At 42.4% G+C, this 24,251-nt stretch overlaps 1 protein-coding gene across 5 annotated transcripts in view; it reads right to left on the reverse strand.

The window, feature by feature from the left end:
• LOC111244602 (protein phosphatase 1 regulatory subunit 14C) overlaps positions 1-24,251 on the reverse strand; it is a 68,747-nt gene that overhangs the window by 1,846 nt on the left and 42,650 nt on the right. For all 5 annotated transcript variants that reach the window (XM_086982026.1, XM_086982024.1, XM_086982025.1 and 2 more), the window contains 2 exons: positions 11,292-11,496; positions 541-847 (listed from right to left, as the gene is read on the reverse strand). In XM_086982026.1, coding sequence (XP_086838152.1) covers positions 680-847; positions 11,292-11,495 — 372 coding nt within the window. In that variant the 5' untranslated portion in view covers position 11,496 and the 3' untranslated portion in view covers positions 541-679. The remainder of the gene's footprint in view (positions 1-540; positions 848-11,291; positions 11,497-24,251) is intronic.

Here is a 24,251-nt window from a genome sequence, read left to right on the forward strand (position 1 = left end):
AGATGATATCGAATTAGTATTTACTATAATCAAGCAATGATAATAAGATGAGTACCTGTTGAAATGGCCAGCAGGTCTTCTATTTAGAAGCGGTTTTGATTTAGATCGGAGATAGCTGGTTATATATGTGTGTACAACCTACTCTAAGGAAAATCATAGTTTCTATCAAATGTAATGGCTAATCAAATTATTATGTCGAATAATCCATGTGTAGTTGGAAAAAGGAAGTTTTCGTTGAAAGGACTTCATCAGGACGCTAAGGCCGGCAGAGCTCGTCATTAAATAAGCGTCTCAGAGTCAACTTGAACGCGTCCAATCCAAAACCATCACCAAAGCGAAAGGCGGTGACTCTTTGTCATTGATGTCGAAACCATTAATGATCCTACTGCAGAGGCAGTTATCAAAGAAGAAATCGATTTATATCAGAATACATTCGGCGCTGATCGTTTGTTCGTGTGTTTTTCCCTATCCGACGGATGCAGATTGTCGATGTTGGTGTGTATGTATATGTGCCTAGGAATAAATACGAGGCGGCCTTACCTCCTATTCATTTTTCTATTATTGCGAATATTTGCTTCGTTTGATGCCATTCTTGTTATTGACATTGTGATTATTTGAATTGTTTTTCCTGGGTTCCCATTTTGCTGTATTATTAGTAGTGTTTGTCAGATTAAACTCCTCAGAGAGTCTTCGCACGGCTGATCAGTTGTTCGACAAAGCTCTCGACTATATCGCGACTCTTCTTAGCTCCATGGAGTTTCTTGAGCAGGAACTCCTTTCGCAATATATCGTTTTCCATATCCAGAAGTTCGTCCAGGTCGATCTCCACCTCACTGTCACCTTCTTCCTGAAATTTGGAAGCACGCCGGACACAATCGTCAATTGACACACTCGTATTAACCAATACAAAATTCGAAAGAAAAGCGGAATTACGATAACATATGAAAGATTCTTTTGCGATATCTAATTCATATGAAACCATACCTGACAGGACCTATTCATAGGGATCTACCTTGGAATTGTTACACGTGTAATTTGCTCATTCACTGACGTAATACAAATTTACTGGAGGCTTACTAGTGTAGTGTATTCGTTTTATACAAAAGCTAAGCTGACGCATTTGCATTTTGAAAGCTTTCTATAGCATCTCATGGCGCCTGTATGTTAAATATATCACCCGAAAGAGTGTAACAGAATTTCACCTAATTCTACATGCCGAAATACGGTTCAAGCGATATAAGCGAACTGCATTCTATTTGCACCAGCCGATCCCATAAGGACTCGATTTCGATCTTTTTTTTTTTATTACTTTCCCATCAACCTTTACTATTATATACGAATTCTATAAGTACGCTTGCTCGCAATATTGTGATTTTCACCAATAAACAACGATGACGTCCCTTGCTCACTTTATCCCAGCGGAATCAGAGGTCTCTTGTTTCAAAGTTTTGCAACTGCTATATTTTTATAAACATCACTTTTGTATCTTATACACGATCTAGCGATTTGCCATCGCAATACGTTCGACATATTAGATAGCAGCAAATCTTAGCTTGTTTGCATAGAACGCAAAAGGCGGACGCATCTCAGCACACAACTCTGCTTTCCTCAAACTTTGCCGCAGACTACAGAGCACAGGTGTTCCGACTTTAGACAACATTCGAACTGACCTTTCGATTCGATTTCAAGAAATCGAGTCCCCTGAAGGCAAGCTGAAAGCCACTTGCAGGCCTCCAATGAACGGCTTCGACTTCTAGGAGGCACGCCTCACATACGACTTATAATCTTTACGCAGCCGCCGACTCCGCTCAGGAAAAAAAACGCACTGTCTTACGTCAAGCTGAACCTTCCTTCTATCCCTATTCGCGCATGTAGTTATAAGGTTGTACATGCAGAACTCATGTCTACGCACATTCCTAGACGTTGTGCTGCGTCAATATAATCATTACCTCAAATAATATATTCTCCTTAAAAAATCCGACAGTACTAGTTATAGCTCGACGAAAAAGGCAGTTTGTGAAGAGCATCAGAAAAGGGCGAGATGTTCGGGAGTTCCCGTAAGAAATCAAACGAACGAACAACAGGCTAAAATGAGGCATGCTCGGCGAGAGGCATTGAGAAGGACTAGAGGTACCGACGGAAGTGAAATACAAAGGCGTAGCGCGTCCCTTCGCGACTGTATTCCATCCGTTCAATGGCGCTCATCTCAGTTTCGCATAAAAAATACAGTGATGTGCAGCTTGCTTTCGCAGGCAGCGGCGGCGCTAGCGTTAGAGGCAACTTCAGTGGCGCCACTGCTGCCTACTGAAAAGCGACATCAAGCGGCGGCCTGTAGTAGTACGGACGAGCGATTTTGGGATAGTAGCAGCACTATAGGCAAATGGAAGATAACCGTAAACAAAATCTAAGAAACTGCTACGTTACGTACGTGCACACACACAAATAGACATACGTAGACATATGCATAGAGATATGATACACCTTCGTACGTAGGTACGTCATCGCTATAATACTATACACAAAGCAAGAGCTAATTAACAAGACTAATCTAAACGCATGACACTAATATATGTATCAAATATAAAAGCGTAGCGTGTGAGGAGACAGGAAATCAATGAGATACAGATTGCACAACCAGCAATCAATTATTAGCTCTCATGGGTGGTTGATCAAGGGCCTGACAACTATCTCAAATCTGGTATTGCTGCTGCTATATTTGTTTGACGGCCATTTTACTCGTACTACATTTGGTACACGTACAGTTAAGCAAACTATATTTCTGTATATCTATGCGTGTCTTGATACGCGATGGACAAAAAAAACAATGCTTCGACTTTGTGCGTCTCCACCATCGAGGCCAGAATCTGCATAAGCCTCCCTAAGCACGAGAAGCAGCATTACCATCACCAAGCTCTATAATATGTAGTGTCGTCGTCGCTGCCGTTGTCAACGAATGCTGCCAATATGTGGGTTGAGCTCGACGCCGTCAACATTTACATTCTACGCGAATGCTAAAGCTTTCCGCCTTTATGTATCTACTTATCTATCGCAATACGCTAAGTGAACCAGCTCTTGTTCCTTTTCTTTGTCGTTTCACGCCCTCTCTCGCCCACTTTTTCGCGCACGAATTCGCTTTATTTGGCAAAAAAAAAAGAGGGGACGGGCCACTTTCGACTGTTATCTGCAGCCGTTTCGGCAGCCGTTGCTTTCCAATGGGACTATTGTGCCAACACTTCCATCAGAATTGCAACTGCTGTGACGATCATCATCACTGATATGAACGAAGCAAGCGGCAGATGGCGGTGCGCGCGCGTGGGAAGAAACGTCAATGTTGGCCAGCAAAATTTTAACCGCTTCCAATAGTCCTCACTCACTGTTAGAGAGAGTACTGTTATTACTACTCGAATGATAATCATGGCGGCGCAAGGGTGCAAGCGTTATTTAACAACGGCTGCAGATAAGTGACCCTCATTAATCCCGCGGTAACGGGGCTAATCCAACTCAGGAAGGCGGTAAAGAGAGTCCGGCTTCATCCGCCATTATTGTTGTCGGTGTTCTTGCCAGAACAGCCTTTTCTCTAGTACCATCTGCACATCTGTAAGAGTAAAACTTTATATATATATGACTACGTGAGACCAGGCTGTGTATCTTTATGAGTGTTTATGTGCATGTCATAGCTGTTCTACTGCGGCAAACACAGATAGACACGACTGAGGGCTGGAGCTGTCGGACGGACAGGAGCAAATTGAGCGATACGAAACAGGTGTATTCTAATCTGTTTGAGACAGCAAAATAGGGCATTCGTTCCAGATATCTATATGGATCGTCGGATTTATTGAGCTTTACGGTTGGTGAATTGTTATCGCATAGAATCCAGACCATGGCCTGACGTAACTTAAAGAACGTCTATAGTGTGCGCAAGCATAGATTCATCTCCCGCGGCGCCTAAGTGTACTTCGATGCCTTTAACTTTTTAGTAGTAGGGTTTATTTAGGCAATCGTGTTTGGCTAGCGGAGATAGACATATATATGTTAATACATTTTAAAACTTTTAAGCAGTCAAATTCAACGTCCTATCTCCCGCGAAATTTCTATAGTCTCCGAACGTCTATTGTGTTATAGAATTACCACAAGGTTTTTCCAGAAGCTACCACAGAGAATTGTAACGGTCCAAATTTTATAATTTTAAATAAGTTAGGTTTATATGCAAGATTGCCTATATATGGATACCGTATGCTTACTGCCTATGCTTTGACAATTAAAACTATTTCATTTGCCGTCATATGTCCTATGGTAAATAGAACTATTGCATTGCGCGACTTTAATGACTCGTCCGTCAAACGTATACTGAATCACAATATATACGAGTATGAATAATTTGAGTAAAATTAAGCTTTATGCATGGAACTTTACAGACTTTAATAACTTTGCCAATATTAAAGTGTGCAATATGTTCAAGCGTGAATACACCAACGTATATATATATATATATCTAGGCAAAAAACCAACTGCAAGGAAGGGACTGAAATAAGAAGCGATGAGATCATACGTATCTGCGACGGGTCTGTGTGTGTTTTCGAATACGAAGAGTAGAATGATTTCCCGTCAAAGAGTGCAAGACTCTTTTTCATTATTTAGTCTTTCGTCTCCTGTTTTTGTTGCTTACTTCTATTTATTCCGGCCATCACTGTGTTGGTTCTCCCTGCCTTCCACGCACTAAGGCTGACTAGCAATAGCTAGAAATATTTTGTTACGTGTTCCATACGCTGACTCGAAATCGCAAGAATGTCCACTAGGGACGTATCAGATATATAATAGAATGTGCGATTCGTAAGGTTCAGTCCATCTAAAAATATTTAGGGTGGAAAAGAACAACAAGCCTTTCGATTCCAACTGATTGTTGTGCAAAATTGAGTTTAGACGGTATAATGACGTTAAGTATTTAGCAAAAAAGCTAGCCCCGCTAGAACTAGCGGTCGCCAACATCCCTCTCAAACGGTGGACATGCAAGCGACTCTGGTAGGCATTCGTCTATAGCATCAAGTTCTAAACCATTACTACTTTGAGGGAAGTTCAGAAGTTTTTTACTTCCTGTTCATTCATTCTTCGTTCCTCTGATGAGACCTTCTATTGCTGCAGATGTTGGCGTAATGCTGACAACACTATTGTTATCACCAATACCATCACGCTAACAACGCTTCGCCGTAACCATAACAGCATAAGCCAGAAGGGAACCTCTAGAATCGACAAAGTACAACTTTTACAAAACGAAGCAAAGATGACGACGATATTTCAGCATTCCGTATCTTTTTCCTAGAACCACACCTCCAAGCAACGAACTCCGCGTTGGCGCTTAATTCTTCCCTCAGCCAGTGGTATTTTCGACGAACGGAGACAGAAGTGAAACAGGAAAACGCTGGAACTATTCGACGATCTCATCTGTTAGAATAGACAAATCAAGTTAAATCTCAGGAGAACTGATTGCGGTCTATTCCTTAGACATAAACAACATCCAGTTCATCTAGCTCAAAGTGCGAGTGATGGACAAAAAATGAGTGGTAGTGACGAAGAAACGTGAATGGCAGTGGCCGGCTTGAGGCCTCATATCAATGGATTGCCGTTCGTATTTTGTAGTGCTGTTATCGTTGCTAGCGTTGGGCATGAATGCGCTGGGTCAAACCCCTATTACATGTTCTGGCTGACTCAATGACCCATCCCAGTGGACTAGTAGTCCACCGAACGCTGATTGTAATGGTAAACTACGGGAAACAGTGGCAAACAAAGCGACGATATCGTCAGTGTATATTTCCTCCATTTTCTCTATTTTTACCGGATCGTTCAGTTTGGTTCTCTGCTCGAAGGCAGAAGTTGCCAAAGTCTCGCTACGATCGGATTTAACACCGGCCCCGTGTATCAATTCACGGTCGCTCTTGAGCAGTTATGAGTTGTTTGCTACTCTATCATAAAATTGTTGAATGTGTGCGTCGTAGTCTTTCTGACGGGCTGTGTATGGGTATGTTATATCTATCTATGCACGTGTCCGTGCGGCGCGTCCATCGTTGATGTCTTTTGCGTGGGAGGTACGAATCAATCGACACAGTGGCCGAATTTTGAAGTTGACGCCTTTGATATTGTTGCTAAATTACCATCACAGCTTAATCGTAGATAACAACAACAACACTAGGAGTAGCGTTTTGTTGTTGTTCTTCTTCTTCCTATCACTTCTGTTCTTCCGCAACAGTTATCGCTGCTGCTCAATGGTCCTTCGATGGCCGTTTTCTCATCGTCATCGAGCTTCCAGTCACTGCTTGGCCGCTGTTTAAAATTGATTTAGTGCACAGCCGCTACTTCTGAGCCAGCCACAGGGCGCCGTCGTGAGATGCGCGGCGTCAAGCATATAACTGTGATATGCCCGCACATTATATATACATATATACGCACACACACACACCCGACAGCGTATATCCATTTAAACATATAAATATTAGCTCATTCAAGCACACAAATACAAAGGAAAGCATATCATCACCATGGAGCGATGGAACGAGAAATTTGTTGTTTCTTGGTAAACGCCTGTTTTGCTCGACGAATTACTAGAAGGAACGATGGCACAGTTTTTTTTATAAAAACAAAAAAAAAAGGAAGAACACGCTGCCACCTCGATTAAAACGGACTGGAGCAGTTTAGACCTAAAGTGGAGGTAGGTAAACAGCAGGTGAGTGCTCTTAGATTTTACTGGTTACGTTTTGTCAGTTTCGACCATTTCTGAAGTTCGTACAATGAATCTGCATCCACTTCTATTTATGTCAGGTTTGCACAGTAGCAAAAGATCATAATGAAATATGGTAGTTCCGTTATCTGTGTAAGGCGAGCGAATAACTAGACAAGTCTTCTGAAAAAGATTGTCAGCTAACATGTTTTCAACTAAGACCTGTGATTTTCAAATCCTTGTTTCCTGTCACTACAGAAATGCCGTAATTTCTTGCCGCTGACAATATACAGACTGCTGCTGCTGCTGTTTCTCCGGCCGGGGCTTCCTGAAGGATGTTACTCAGAATAGATAGGCAATTAATTTGTCTGCTCTCAGGTCAAAACTAATCTGACATTTTGGTGATGCTATATTGAATATTAGAAATCGCACCAGCAGATCTGGCTGTATTAACTACGTTGGCCTTAAGCTTCGAAAAAAACCTGCACCAACTTTAAAGCGCTAGCGTTCAAAAAGTCCTTCTTAAAATAAGCCTGTAATGATTGTCTGTGACGGTACGAATGGTGATAATTATATCAATCAGCTAGTGTATGGTAAGAAGTTCAAGCCCGGAACACACGCTTTAAATATCTTACTAATCATTTTGATAGGAGTTGACAACGAAACATATGGTTGCAGGACCTCTTAAGGAAATCAAAGTTACCACTAATTCAATCAAAGTTCCAAGCGGTCTTTTACAATTACGTTCGCATTGAATGATTATATTAGTCTAGGTTAGAGTGATTCTTCGTGCCTGTTGTAAATACTCATACCGGGGGGTGAACTATATGCGAACAGTAAGGTCGACCTTTACTTGCCCCTTTACGGAGCGAAATTTCACGTTGGAATTTAACATGTAGTTAATCTGAAAAATTGTAATAAATCTCTGCTAATAATTGCTTTCGATAAGGGTAGTGCAAATAATTAGCCCGTTTATGTTCTCCATCCTGGAGAGGATGACTAATCCTATCAAAATTGTTGTTACGGTCAAAATGTTCAAAGTGACCACCTTCGAGTGACTGCAGATAGATGAAATATTATCAAGAAAAAATAATGTAAATTTGTATTTAAAAAATAAAAATATCTCTCTAGTGCTTGCTAACTGGTTTTCTGATTTTCATTTACATTGCAAAGATGTCCCCCACACAAAAACTCGATAACCTTTAAAGACCTTAAGGAACCTTTTAAAGAAAAATTCAGTATAATTCTTGTAGCCAATATTTTGTATATTGTGTATATAATCATATATAAATAATAAAATAACACTTCAAAAAATAATCCAATTATTGTAGGTTATGGTAAGTTAATCTTATATATCAGCCACTCTCATTCATTTGACCTTTCAAGTAAGGCAAGCAGTATACAAACGAAGCACTCAAGTAAATAAATTTAGCAGTGAAGCATTAGCATAATCCAATAATGCTCGCCTTACGGATATCTAAACAAAAAAATAAAGCATTTCATTATTTATATCTGTCGCATTTCAAATCACGGTATAAATTTTTTCGCCTCACAGGCAACATGGATATGAGTTATGATTGGAAATGCCGCTCTATTGAACCCAAGTGCGAACCAATATACTCCAAGCGCCGCTCATTTATGTTGTGACCTGGGCATTTCCCTTTTTTGGCTACAGCCACTCGTTCTACCGTGTCTTATTTTTGACGTCGCTATAGTAATACCACTGCATGTAAATGATTGAACTATCAAAGGCCAAAGCAGCGCCATTCTCCGGAGTAAGCCGTGAATCTGGGAGAAGTGGCATGAAAAATACACCTATTTTTCAGGAGCGAAGTTGAAGCATTTTTATAAGGCTGTGGGCTGCCTGGGACGAGAGCATTTGCGACGGTCAAAGACGGTACTGATTGCAGAAGCACCTATTGAACATCGTATTTTTGCTGAGCTGAGTAACGCCATAAATTCAGCTAATGTTGTACTTGTATGAGCAGGCATTACGACCACGCATCTAGTTACATCCTGATTCTCTTCTTCTTAGCTTAAATACCTCAAGTAACGAAACATTTTATAACTAACTGCGATCCAATATAAAACAATAAAAGTTTAATGTACAAAAAGAACATATTTATAGAAAAGGTTGTGGTATGGCATCTGGTCTTTTAAGCATGTTCCATAGGGGGTGGTGATATGGCAACAAAATGTCTAGAAGCTAAAGTTCACACCTGACCAAACCTGCGGAAGCGACCGAGCCGCGGGGCTTGGAAACCAGCTAACGTACCTTAAGAAACAGGCTTGTTAGGACCAGATTGCCGCGGGAAGCAGCACCATGGTACCGGTGGCGGTGTCAGGCTCTAGCCGATTTGTCGACGAAATGAACTGCAACTGATGAGGAAACTAGGCGTGTGCAGTACGGGAAGCATGGAACCATATACCGTACAACCAGGTCCGGACCATAAAAAGTTCGTAAATGGAAATTTCTGAGTACGTATTACGATGATGGATGGAAGTGCGCGGGCGCCAGAACTGTTGGAATAGTGTCGAAATGGTACCGCAGCCACTAGAAGGTGACTAGCCGGGCAGCGTTGCAGGACGCGACACCATAGTCCTTGCGAAGGGCGTAACTTCACAAAGGACATGCGAACGTTGCGTGCACGCGACAACAGTTGGTAAATATGGCTAACTGTTTACCGGGTTGTTTGTTGTAACAGGCGTACGTTCATCCTCCGGGTACCAGACGAAAGTCAGTTCACTTTAGAAGGAGACGAACTTGTCATGGCGAATAACAGTGCGTCGCTTGTGGATTTTGAGTGAAAGATTAGCTATCTTCTCGCGGTGGATAGATTTTCATGAACAGTGTCAATATGGCTCAAAAAGTCACAGGTTTTGTCTACAAAAAGATAAGGGCTATTTTCAAGCGGATAACAGTCATTGCCAATTGGGTCGTTTAGATAAACACGAAAGATTAAGCTTTTTTGGCCCCCTGTATTTTTGGAACCCATAGACGACTCTTGTAGAGGTACCTTAATGAAAAGTGTACGCGATACGTGGCACACGGCGACGAAAAGGCTGAATGGTCGCGACTGATATCATTGCGAAAGAAAAAGAACTCTACTACCCAGCTCGTAGGTTGCGTACGACGATCATGCCGGAGTTGGATTACCACGCATCTCAGTTGGCTCTAAGCGACAAAGGATTTTAATAGCCCACCGGTGCTTAACGCTCTCGGACGATATCTCCTTCAAATTTATCCCCCCTTTTTCCTTAATAACGGCCCCGGCTAAAATGATAAGCCAACTCCATACGACCTCTAGAGTTTGCGTGCGACCTTCCACCGAAGCAAAATCGTTACAAACGCTAGGGCTAAAACTGCACTCATACGCCGAAAGTATTCAGGAACCGGGCCTACAGCATCAGTGCAAGGACACTGAGGCGGCAGTGTTTTATTACGTCGCTACTCGCTCATTAAAAGTCGCTGAAGAAAGCCGAATAAAGGTCGTCAGCTATCGAGATGTCGTGAAACAGAGCAATAGAGCCAGCTAGCAATGGCACGTTTTGTGTGTACTTACACAAGAAAAACCTTTAGAGCTCTCCAGTTTGTTCTGGTCCTCCTCGTTATTGTCGCGATACACGGCTTCTCCCAGCCAATTTGAAATAAGCCCGTCGAACGACTACTAGGATATTTGGGTGCATTTGGAATTACGATCAGAAGGAGGGTGCTCAAATAGAATACTTCTTTAGCCAGAGAAAACGAAAAAAATCGTTTAATAGGTGGTAGAGAAACGAGCTGGTCGTAAGGAATCATTGTATTGAATGTTTCTTAGGGAGGTTAAACTTACTGGAGTTCTACCAACGTACAGCGTATTTGAACATGAAGTAAGTTCTCAGAATGGATCATCTGCCATCACAACATGCAGTGGTAATCATAGCGCGAAAATTGTTCAAAGGTCGTCGCCGGCTGTACTCCGCTGTAAAGTTTAGATTAACATGAACTGCATTGTGACTTATTTAGTCTACCACTTGTTTTGTTGTCCATTAACTATTCTCTAACTCCTTGACTAATTTCCTATTCTGGAACGACTCGTAGAATATAGGCTATCCTGCCTACAGGACACAGTCGAAAACTTCTGTTCCTGTTCCGTTTTTCTTTTTGAGTTACCATTTTTTATGCTTATAAGAAACTATGAGTCACGAAGTTAACTTTTGTCCCATCGTGTGAATATATTGGTCTACGCCTAGTCGTCTCTTCCGTCCTGAAGTTGGCACCGGTTTTTGAGCCTTATCGACCGGTTTATACAAAATGAAAACTTCAGCGCGTCACATAACGGGAAGGTTCTTGACACTGTCTATCTATAAGACGAGAATAATGCCGTGCGGTTTGATTCCTTGCGCCTTAATCCAGTGGCCATATTTTCCTGATGCATAATCAAACTGTTCCATAGCTCTAAACGAGCGAAGCTTTCAATACAGTAAGGACAAGTACCTACACAGACGCGCATCTAAGTACATACGCATGTCAAAACATAGATCAAAAAAACAACTATTCTATACCAGCGTTTCTGCTGCTACTGTTACTATGAAAGCCTACCGGCGTTGAATAGAGCGCCTGCAGCTGTTCGCACATCCACATCTCGACGTGAAGTCGTTTCTTGATGAGCGCCATCTGATGCGAACCGTATTTAGCTGTTAGATACTTTTTCTTTCGTTCACCGACATCAGAACGGTCTTCTGAAAAAGCAACGTGAAGGCTCTTTGCCTGTGATGTCGGCACGCACATACCGCCTGACTGCATCCTGAAATTTCCCGGCAAACAATAGGACAATAAAAAAAGGTTAGCACCTGACTCGGTTATCGTTACGTACTAATAAGAATTGTTAACAGTTTCAAAGATATCTATATGTGCGTGTTGTCTAATACTGAGCAACCCCTAAATGTCGCTTGAAAGGTGTAGCCATTGTTGCCAACCTTAACATCTTCCAAGAGTCTCACCGTCCTCACGCGTCTTCTATCGGCTTCCGCTACAGCTTTCAAATGCAACATTCCCCTTACGTGATTCATTTGTACAGCGCATTGGTGATCATCTATTCGTAGCAACTATTATTAGCGATAGCCTCAAGCATTCTTCAGCCGAAATAAGACGACGGCATCAATTCTAGAACCACCACCGATTGTCGGTGGTGCGAAAAACAGTGAAACATTCCCAAACGCTCAAACACCGACCGTACCAGTATGTGACGTTCGCAACTTGGCTTTCTTTAGCGGTGTCGATTGCCCCAAATGTACAAAACGTACGCTGTTCCTCTTATCGTATTGGCAACTGGCTAATTACAAGTAGCAGGACTCATCTTTAGGCCAATGTCGTTCAAGTCGTCTGTATCCGTTGTCACTAATAGCTTTTTTCCATATAAGAAGTGCTAATGCTGGTAGCGGCAGCAGCAGTAGCTCCTCTGTGTCCTTTGATTTATTTTCCCTTTCTTGTCTACCCACAAGTCGCTTGTCCTCTAGACAGGAGCGACAAAGAAAGTGGCCAGTAAAACCCTTTCAAGGTATGTACAATACGGTTTGTGTGCTAAAAGTGCACGTATATTCATGTCTCTATCCTAAAGTCGTGCATGTCCTGTTAACCGCAAAGTTCATGTCGCAACGTGTCCTCTCTCTCTATCTATCTGTCTATGTCTATCTCTTTCACTATGCGTTTATCGGGCCTTAACTCTATTAAGCAACAATACGATATAGCGGTTTCGTCACTATGTGCGTGCCGACAAGGTTTCCAGGTTTCAATGGCTTGCGTTGTTTTTTCTTCTATGAAAGCGTTATCGAGACTTAATGATGGCCGTATTATATCGAAAGCAACTTTTCTGGCCGATGCACAATCATTTGCTAGTGTTTTTGCATGCTAGCTTTATGCTGAACGGATTAATAGCCACGAGGAAGACAATCTAGTTTGCTTCGTCTTACTGTTTCTGGTTGCAGTGCTCCACGATAGAGCTTCCCTTCCCAACCAATTGGTCATGAACGAACCGTGTGATCAAATAAACATGCAATGCACACATAAAGCCCGAAGATAGCTAGGCTTCGACCTGGGTGTTGACAGGTAAGGCTGTAGGTCACTGGATATTTAGATGCTATTGATATGTTAGGAGCTACTTTTTGTGTTTTCCTGGCCGGACCTAGTCTGCTATTAAAGATTAAGTCAAGCCTTCGGGTACATCCTACAATAGCAGATTGCTGTGAGGATAGGAACTTCAATAGGCGTACATTGGAGCAATGAAAGATCGATATCTGATTTTTCATATACACCATTAAATGTGTTTAGTTTGTATGTGGGTTGGTTCGCGCAAGTAACCACAGGGAGCCTATGAGCAAAGTTGACGTACTATCAGTCGAAATCATTTGTTGACAGCATTATTATTACTACATATTAGTAGTATTACAATTGCTCACGAACAAATAAAGGAAAGAAGACGTCGAGTACGTATCAGTGGACAGACCCACAGGACGATCAATGAAGAAGAGCTAAGAAAGAATTCGTGATTTACGTATCCGCCCGTTTGCCACGGATTTTCGACTCGTCGACGAGCGGTCGATTGTGCAGTGTATTTATTTTTCCTAAAAGTTTAACTTTAAGTTGATGCTAAAGTGAGTGCACGGGATAGCGGCGTCACTTGTCTATCTAAATAAATTCGTGCAATTGTGGCAGGTCAAATGTATTCGTAGGTTAGATGTCAGAAGCATTAACGATATAGAGGTAACAAAGACATATATAACACAGCCCGGTCATATGGGGTACCTTTTGATTACACTATCGACAGATGCTGTCAATACCTGACAAACGTTAAACTTGTAGCAGCAGAGCATCGTCAAAGAGCAATAATACCTTCTATTGTCTATAGTCCGTCAGGAGCGATAGTCAAAGTTGACAGTAATGGAGAAATCTATCTAGTAGATAATATACACTATTGTACATTTGTTCTCATTTCTAAAGAGCATTTCCCCACAACTCGGAAGGCTATGCCTTGACAAAAAAAAAAAGTCCTAACCATTTAACATTGACTGCACAGCCAATATGATCTTATTATATTATGATAATAATAACAGTAGTAATCGTAAATACCGGCAATTTGGCAAACGCTTGATAACAACTCCTACCATTATTCCAATTGTATATAGAAGCGCAGACTCATCTCAATAACATCGACCCCGTAACATTGACGCTATCGCCAACATTGCAGAGTGATTCCACTAGTAACACTATGCGGTGTGAGTCTTCAGAGCAGAAAGGGTCTCGCTAGTGAAGTAGCAATGATAGTTGCAACGGCAAAGGCTTCATCATTGTGCGACTATAGGTAGAACCTGCCATCCAACTATCAGATGCTCCATAATGAACGAGGCCTTCGCAATTTCTATCGCCCCTCTGCGTTCTCGCTCTGATGCTCCATTGGCTCGACAGCGTCAACCGAACGGCCGTTCGTGCCGCATCGTGGTCGTGACTTGTGATGGATCGTTTCTAATAGAACTCGTCACGACTCGGAAGGCAGGCAGGTAGACAGATACGCACACACGTAAAGACGAATAGACACAGCACGTTAAGAAACGCTGATGGGAGCCAGACAGAGCAACAGTTTGACACAGGGTCACAGCCATACTGCTGCTGCTAATGTAACTGTTATTGCTGCCACGATGTTGACGGCCGCAGCTATCGCAAGGGCGGCTGTGACGTGAGCCGTTCGATGTTATAGCGGCACCGAACAGTAGACACCAAACAAGCAAGGTCTACAGACTTCAGCCCGAGTCCGATACTCACAAAACAAGCTCGTGTCATCGCATCACCGTAGTCGCCAACAACATCGTGATCAGCGTCATCGGCAACGTCGTTCCAATATTCGTGACGGGGACGTCGCGATCGTAGTAGCTCAATTCATTCATTCCTTCCTTCCATTCACAGTGGCCGCTAATTAGCGCGTTGTTCCGCATTCTACCCGCTATAGTTATAGTTGTTAAGGCAGCCGCCATTGATAGCTGCCGCTCTGATCACACTGAATTATTAGGTCCATGCGAGAGCGATGTCCTTCTGAACAAGGACAGGCAGCAGCCTGCTGCTAGTTGTTAAGAAAGGAGAACAATAAGCTCAGAAAACTAGGCCGCAATGATTATGATGCTCGCTACTGTGCGACGAGTCGAATCATAACTTGACCTGTAAGGTAATAAAATAAAATGCCCCCATTGGCGTACGACGACAATCGATGACCTCCACCGAATAAGTATTTTACTTCAGAGAGTAGAGATGCCGATTTAATACCCATATTTTAAAGTTTCAGTCATCGGAGAACAAACCTGCTACTGTTTAGTAACAGCCAACGGCAGCTGGGCACTTTTCTACTGGGTTATATTGCAATATTTGCGGGGGCGCTTGTCTTCATTGCGGTTTTGTGCGGCCATAAGTGACAAAAGTCGTTTTCAACTTTCCCTATAGGGTTATAGCCAGGCCGTTTGTCCCTAAGGGTTCTGGTTCGCCTGAGGTTCGTGACTCGTAATTCGTACGGAATTGGGAGATGCTGATCGCGCAATGCTCTATATAATAGGGTCATTATAAAGATACATGTGCAGTGTAATAAGGTTCTATGTTGACCTTATCGGTACGTTTCTTCTACGTCATGTGATGTTTGCTAGGCCACGTAATTGCTGATATATAAATCCTCTAATAATCACCATATAAGCCTTATTCTATAAATGATCACCACTATTTTAAACAAGTTGTGGGCTCGATTCAGCGAAAGGTTGACCGTTACCGTTTACATATATCGAAGACCTGTTATCAACTGATGAGCGTGGATGTGATTATTAGTGAAATTTTACTATTTTCAAAGTCAAATAAAATAGACAAAGAGGACAATAAAAATGTCTCATATTAACGATGCGTTTCTACCCGTCACATAATCATGAGGGACGACATTCAGCCGGAAATGTTAGTTCATAAAAAGTCCAGTTCTTGCAAACTTTCATAAGTTTTCGTTTTCTTGATTGTTGCAAACTGCCCTGTCAGCCGTCGAGGTGGCAAAGATGGCGGCGAGGGCGACAATTGCTACTACTGCTAATGCTTTTGTTATTGCCCTCACCAACACTAGCGCTACAGTCGGCGCTGTTATGTTGATCCGTTCGTGGGCTGCGTGGCCTATTGCCTGGTGATTGGCTCCTTCAATTGTTGGCCTGCCGCTGCCGCTGCCGCTGCCGCCATTGTCGTTAGGGCCTTCGCTGCTGGCAAAGAGCGGATAGCGAGCGATTTGGTCGGTGTGGAAGTTTTCTTACCTGGGTTTATCCTTTCACCCCCTCCCCGTTTTTCTTCCGACCCTTTATCAGTACGTGACCGGGCCAGAGTTTGTCGACCCCCACAGATTCGGTGTCGCGATAACGGCACGAGCAGCCATCATAATACACAACAACAACAACGTGAGCGACCATAGCAGCTGCTGACTGTATTCGCTTTGGCAAAAATAAAATAGCGACGCAATAATATACCGGAGCGGAACCATTAACAGACCAATGAAAAAATGAAAAGCATTTTTCCTTTTCAGATAATTTTTCTGTTGCGCGCAAGCTCTTTTAACGCTGACAGACGATCTAATAGATGCCCACATAATTACGCGATCCTAACATACAGAAACATGGGTCTACAAGCTTAGGTAAATGATTATGCTTAACGTCAATAGAAAATGCAGATATAACATAGAAGGGGGGAAGTAATATCGCGGATAGTGGCATAAAGGCCGACGACTTGCAAACGTTTCCGGAACTGTCCCTATAGTGTTGCTGGTTTCGAAGTAACTGCTGCGACAAAACGACATCCTTTATCGAACAAATAACAATAATAATCATAACAGAATAATTGGCAATGAGGTGTATAGTTGTGACCTCTTCATAGAATATTGGCCCGTCAATGGCTCGGTGTTAGCTGGCTGTCATATGTGCGGTTAATGTCAAGCTGAGCAAGCTTAGAGCAGATCTACCGAATCACGGACCCGTCACGAAGATGGTTGGGAATTCGTCTTACATAGACAATAGCAGAACGATCGGCAGCGGGAGAAAGTGAGAACTGAGCGCGTCACGTTTTCGAAGTGACTGAAAACAAACGCACGACATATCGCTTCTACTAAATTATCCCTGCCATAATATAGTCACAGACCCATAATTATGTTCGGTGAATATTTCATACACCATTATAGGTAAATGGTTGACAGTTAGTTTTATTGTATCCCATACACGTCCTTGACCTTTCTCCCGCAGTCAACGCCCTTTATTGCCCGGAAACAAGTCAGATCAAATAAACCGATAGTGTACCTACCTCTGGTCTACTCACAAATACAAAAACAACATTGTAACAAACGTGACGCGAACTCATCGTTTATTCGGGCGACACTGTACAGTCAAAGCTTGCCTCGTCTCAAACGCTGACGTGTTTCGTTCTGTTCGACAAATTGCCAAAGTACTCGAAACGAATACCATGCTAGGTTTAGCCGGCAGGTAATTATAGACGAGAAGCTGTCGTTTACAAAGGTGCCGCAAGATAACGCGAGCCTCGCAGTAACATTAACTCTTTAATCAATGTTAAAACTATTCATTCCATCCACTAGAATCTGTTTGTATTTTTGGACATATCTTATTCTATTAGGCAGATAGATGCTCTTCAGGCGAAATATGGTTTTCGATTAGGAAAAACGACTATAATTTTATTTACCCCAACAGCCATATAATTATTGGCATTTTATAGCAGTACCATTCTTTTCTCCATATCCGTATACGATTAAGTCGACGATTTACTATTGGCTACTATACTAACTATACTACACTTATGTGACCGTCAACAGGTCCTCATTGTTATGCAATGATTGAAATCGTTTTCGAAACGAACGTTCTTTTATACATGATTCCAATCTCCTCTCTCTGGCCTATACCACTTATATAACTGCAATAAGTTCAATACCATCTGATTGATAGATCCTGTTGATCAATGTATAACAATGTCCTGTTATCGTCAAAACTCGATCTCCTAAGGCGGAATGCGCACTGCGAAGGAAGCGAGCTAACTTTGACGTCCCGTAGCTACCACGAATACCAGCCACTGCATCTTTTCGAGAAAGCAGAGCAGTTAAATATCAGCTCTTTACTCGCTAATTCGTCATTGGTTTCATCTATTAGAACGCCGCCGTTGTCCAACGATGATCGACTCTATGGGATCGGATCGGATCTGTGAGCGGTGATTTAGCCAACCAGAAAGCCAGCGCTTGACGACCGATTCACACTGATCGAGCTTCTGCGCCCAGTCTGAGGTTCGCGAAAATCTATCGGAGAAAAAGAAGCCTTTTTAGGCCGTGTCTGACATCATTGAATAGAATAGTCTTACATCACATAGGATAACAGAAAACCAAATATGGTTTGTTTTTTTTTGTTGGTTTTTTAGAGAAGCGTTTGCTATGCTGTTTTTTCTGTTCAATAAAAAGGTCTTAATAGCTTTTTATGTTTCGCTTTACACAAGGCATTGGGTTGTTTTAACACCGCACATAATATTATAGGCGTTATAACTTTGAAATGCTTTCAGGTCAATAATATGTCCGAATATCAGAAATAGTATGGAGAGCTATCCAAAACAGTTTGCATCAAATGGGTCACACGAGTCTTATTGAAGGCGTCAAACTAATTTAAGAGATATGCCAGATTCCATAGAGATGGTACTGGGAGGCAACGATATCTACCAAAACTTCGCCCACATCTGGAGCACCTATATGTATCGTTAGGCCTGAAGAAGCCTGCTTTCCTGCAAAATCTATAGTGGAACTCATACATGACAAGCTGTCTGGTTAGCTGTTTCGTCCCCGTTCACTCATCGTTCCTTATCGCACATGAAGCAAAGGAATCGCTATCGATCTCCATTAATTTTTCTTTTAAAGTCTACCTTCGGCAACGTAGGTTTTCGGATAGCAATGGTAAGTTGGTTAAGAAACACATGAGGCGATTTTGAGTTGTTATGTGCAGTCCCAATGCTCTTTGGAGAAGTTCACCTTACTGCAAGACTTCCCCAAATGACGTGGTTGATTTTATCGCTCATGGAGCCAGCTCTGCCTTTTTCTATATTTCGTTGACGTGAACAGTGAAACTCCTGCTGCTCACGGAGAAAAGTACTTCCCAGTACAAGGACTTGTTTAGGTAGGCCAGAAGCGACCCGGTAAAGTACAAGTTGTCAGTGGCCGCTGTCCTGCCTTCCCTTTAAAACTACATTGCTTCTGTCCTAGTGAAGTTTACGCTCAGTTCCATATCCGTGGCTGCCGCGATGAGCTAAGCTAGAATTTGTTTCGTTTAGAACGTGGTCGACCGACATTTCACATAAGGTGATTTCGACCAATTTTCTCGACTCTAGCACTTGATCAGGGAGGCTTTTCGGTAAGATGGAGAATAAAAGTGGACTTATGTTGTACCGCTGCGCCAAACCAATTGTTTTTGTGAAAGGCAGAGTTTGGCCACTCCGTTGTCTATAGTTATTGTGTTCTCCTGTAGAATCACGATGAAAAGGTTATTTACATTCTCGAGAGCGCCCTCGATCCGCGTGAGCATAAAATTTGTCCGAAAGCTACATTAGAATCGACAAACACCGCGCATAGCGGATAACGCAGCGAGAGCAGTGCTTTCTCGACGTCAACCATCAGGGTCTTACGCGCCTTTTCTGCAGAACGTTTTTCCGGAACCGATGTTGCTCTGTTGAGATGGCGTATACCCTTTCTAAGTAGCTGTCTAGTATCTTAGTCTGCAAGCCACAAGCATAATAACAAACGTTTTTTTCGCTGTTCCTCACCGTCGTGAGGGCGCGATTGCGTCGCCCTGTCGACTAGGAATTACTAACAGGATAGCGCCTCTCCATCGGGCTGGGGGTGTACCAATATATAAACATTTATAACATTGTGCCGTTTACCACAGCGTCAGAGTGACGGCGCATTCGAAATGCCCATTGTTGACTTTATCTGGAACAGCAGCTTTTTCACTGCATAGTTCCTCAGGACCTTACGTAAATTCCCGTGCTGCAAAGTCTTGTTAAGGGATATCGCTTTGTGCTGGGGTCCCCTCTTCCTACTCTGCAACGCAGAGGCTACCGCGCGTGGTGTTATGTCCCTTAACGACGAACGTTTTCGCGAAAAAATTTATGAGGGCCGAGGAGCTAGTCGGCCAAATCGCCGAACCGTAGTGCGTTGCATGCATAAACGATGCATACGTTTCTCACAAATCTATTAAAACAAAGGCTAAGAAGTAAAACTTGGGTTCTAGAAAAATCGATGTCGAGTCGGGATTGACTATTAGGAAACCGCGAGCATGTCTTGAAAGGCTGCAGTGCGGTTCGAACTCGGCTAATCAGACCGACCGTTGAAGTCGTAGCCAATGACCAGAGGAGAGGCATAATAATAGGGCAACGCTTCCAAACTACTAAAGAGCTCCTCTATTGGCGTCCAAACTAGCCCAATATAGGCTGCCACGAGACTTATTTGGTCGCCACGTAAAACAATGATGGTGTTCTCCACTCAATACGGCGCAAGGTTGTTGATCTTGTGATTATAAATAGTAAAGATGCCTCCGTTATAACAGCCTGCTTCGTTGCTGCTCATTGCAGGACAGTATAAAGGACAAACATGCAGCAAGTTAAAAATGTGGTTGCTCGAGTCTCCGTTAACATGAGAACATCTATACTGTCCAGGGCCTAGGAGAAGGGCCTCTATGGAATTCTTAGAGTCTTCAAGGCCCAGCCTCGCTGCTAGGTCTGTAATCGACCGACGAGCGGTTGCGGTGATTCGAGATGTCGCATACTAAGGTTAGCGCTCTTGTCGTCAGTGTTGCTAGAACCGGCTTTATAATGTACCCAACCGTTGGAACCGACGAAACTTGCTGGCCGTGGTACATCTAGTTGGCGTAATGCTGCCTTTTCTATTGATGGTTTTTCAACGATCGCTTCACTTGGTTGTGGTACGTGATTCTTTGAAGCTGGCAAGGCTAGTGAAATGTTCTACTTTAGGGGTCTACTTCAGCTGTTCGAACCCTGTCGTGTTGCCCTTACGTGACCTCTCCCCCCCCCCCCCCTGCTCTCCTCTGGCCCCTGACCCTCTTAGTTCTTGGGATTCTAACCTCTAAAAGAGGCTTTATCCTTCAGGTAGATTGTAGGAAACCTTCCTGGTTACCTCACACTCTTATAGCAGTGCCGTCACCTCCCCAGGACGATCTGGCGCTATGATATAGAAAGAGAAGAAACCGAAGATTTCGCATTTTCTTGACCCACTTTTCTGGCAAGATTATTATCTACTGCATTGTAGTCTTGACCACGAGGATATGCATTACCAACCCGGATCGTAAGCTAATCAACGTCTTCGAAGAACGTCCCACCTTGCTGATATATTTATGTATTCGTGATTAAGAACCTATAAAAATCTCTCTACTTCTCACACGATATTGTCGATGCCGCAAAAATAGTCATATGACGTTTGCTAAGGAAGGATTCCTTTAAGCGCAGGGCCGAACGGCTGCCGATGCTGTAGCCTACCGCTAGCGCTGTTCTTCGTAGCGGAGAGGAGAATTGAGCCATCTAAGAATCTCGAAGACGTCTCACATTTTGTGGTTAGCCACCGTCACCGATGTCACATGCCTCTATTCCTCTTGTCAATTTGACAACTGCCCTTCTGTTGACCAGTTTAAAATCGATACTGAGCATTTCCTATGAAAACATTTGCCCAGTGGGTGCACTGCCTCGTTGGTCTCGCAAGCAACATATATTACCCTCTTCAACTCCGAACAGGCAACACACAAACAATGCTTTGCATATACTTGTTGCAGCTCACTCAAACATTGATATTAGCAGGTCACGATTCTTTCGATCGCATTGATCGTGATTGGAAATACGGCCATTTTCAAATGCTCATGAATACTCCACACCATTTGTTACTGTGGTTGTTTTTGAGTCCGTGGAACATCTGCGTTAGTTAACTTGTGTTTTGTTCGTTGGATCGATGTTGCAGTTCGGCTAACGCCATTCTGTTGTATAAACTGTACCGGGAAAGGTCGCAGTACATGTCTGTAGGAAGATGACGGTTGGACAACGTGACGTGGGTCACAACACTGCCGTTCGCATTCAAATTCAAACAAGAAATATCTATATATGCTTTTGCAGGATCGATCCGCACGCCTTTGAGACGGGAGCCATTCGGCTGTAGCCTTCTAAAACACCTGGTATTTTCGGTGTCATGAATTGTCTTTGCGATATTGCGAACCACATAAACATGTCTGCGGAGCAATGTGTGTACGTTAATAAGTGGTAGGACAACTGGAACTCGAAAAATTTCTAGGAACAGACGAACAAGAAATAGACAAAATCTGCCTGGCCTGGGTATTATGATATATCACGAATATTCAACATTTTTTTTAACAATTTTATTTAATATATAATTCAATGTACAACTAGATCTAATATAAGAGCTGGGTGTTAGAGGGGGGGGGGGGGGTCTCAAACGTTTGAAAAGGCTTGTTATATTAATGACAGGAAAGTAATGGAGGTCTTTTTTAGCCGGTAGATATTTAAATCGTCATCTAACAGCATATCAGCGATACGCCTAAAGTATTAAAAAAGTTTTGTTTCTACTAAATAAGCTGTTATTTCTTCGGTTCGAAGAATTCGCGGGCTATTTTTATATATCGTCAACAAGATCGACATAATATATGTAATCATTGTAAAAGTAACACATCCACAAACAAAGCTACGTGAAACAAAGCGAATAATGCCCGTTGGCAAACCGTAAAATACTTAGATAGCTATATCTATATGTCAACGACAGCTATATGTCAACAGATATCTGGGCGTTCTGCTGGTTGCTTAATAGAAATCCAATTTAGTTTTAGTGCAAGACGCAGAACTTTCATGGCTCCTTTGGTTCTCCGCCCTTTATGTTATCTAATCTAAAATACATACAGCTTATGCCCACTCTTACAGTATGCAAGCGGTCGGCTCCCTGCCCATTTGACGACGATAAGCATCGAAGCTGAAAGCGTCATAACTTAATAACAAGTAAAAATTATAACGCATTTTGTCTTTTACTGCTCGTTAATACAACTATTTATTTTGGTATTAATTAACTGGTTGATGCTATCAGCTAACATGTGCGCTGTCAGCGTCAAAGAGTACGATGGGGAGAGGTGCTTAGGGGGGCGGGGAAGGATCATACTCTAGGTTCATCATAGCGCGACCCCAGCCGGTTCCTCACAATAGCAGGTGTTTTTCATCCAATAAAGAAGAAGTCTCTGAACAGAATAGTGATAGAATGGAACGAAAAAGTTCTGTGCGTCAACAGCCAGCGGTCAGCAGTGCTCGGGCGCTTGTCGGTCCGAAGCGGTAAAATATCGCGCGTACTTAAAACACGGCACCTCTCATTGTTATTGACTTCAGCTATTGACTTCCTATTAGCAGCTCTATGAAATCATGAAGGGGTTATATTTATCCGTTACGTTATATTTAACTTGTTTCGTATATATATATATAGATGTATCAAGACCGTATGAACTCCACTTACAGGACGAATAGATTATAGGTGGCTGTTGATTATGAACTGGCTTACACAACATATATATATCATTTGTAGTAGCTAGAACGTATACGACGGCGATTTGAACTTGAGAAAAATTATAGTTGAGCAAGAGATCCCTCACGAAGTAACAAGTTAATCATAAAAGAAGCTTTTAACGAACGAGAAGAACGTGTAACGTTCGTATTGTTTTTTGAACAAAGTAATTTTTCTTAACACACATTTATCTATCTTATCTTCCTTTGATATTATCTAACGAGGCAAAGTAAGAGCGCTATTTTTGGGAATGCTGTTGAGACATCAATCATTGCACAGATCAGTTTAAATCTTGACCAGGTCAGACGGGCAGCCAAACGTATTTCCGAGACACGTCGATACTGTAACTAACATATAATCTTTACAAATGGATCAGATTGGACGTCTTTCCGATCACACATGACGACAGATGACGCTAATGACAATACGACTCACCGTACGATATAGAATCGACCTAGGTTGATTGATCTGGTATAAGTATACTACTAGGCGATATATAGACACTTGCGATATATGTATGCATATAGATAGATAAGGATAGATCAGTCCCAAACCGGCCCTGTAAAGTGGTCGAATTTGACTATTTTTGGGACAATTTCCAGCCAATCGATAGTTTATTAGTTTGGCTAGATGTACCGAATCAAACCTACTATACTACACTAACCATTGGTCCGTTTTTTTTTTAAAAAAAAAGTTTTTTAAAAAAAGCTCTTAACTACAGAGCAGTGAAATATTTACATGGGGCTCTAGAAAGAGAGTATTTCTTAAAGCTCTCAGTTAGCTCAGCTCATCTAATGAGTGCTGTATACCTCAGTTTTAAGGTCGAAAATGCCGTTTGAAGGGTAAAAACTCAACCTTGCATTTTATGTAAAGGAGTCATTTTTTGTTGTTAACTGACACAATTAAAATGGAAA

The sequence above is a fragment of the Varroa destructor genome, unplaced genomic scaffold (genome assembly GCF_002443255.2).
Source record: "Varroa destructor unplaced genomic scaffold, Vdes_3.0 BEIS01000002.1, whole genome shotgun sequence".
Lineage (NCBI taxonomy): Eukaryota > Metazoa > Arthropoda > Arachnida > Mesostigmata > Varroidae > Varroa > Varroa destructor.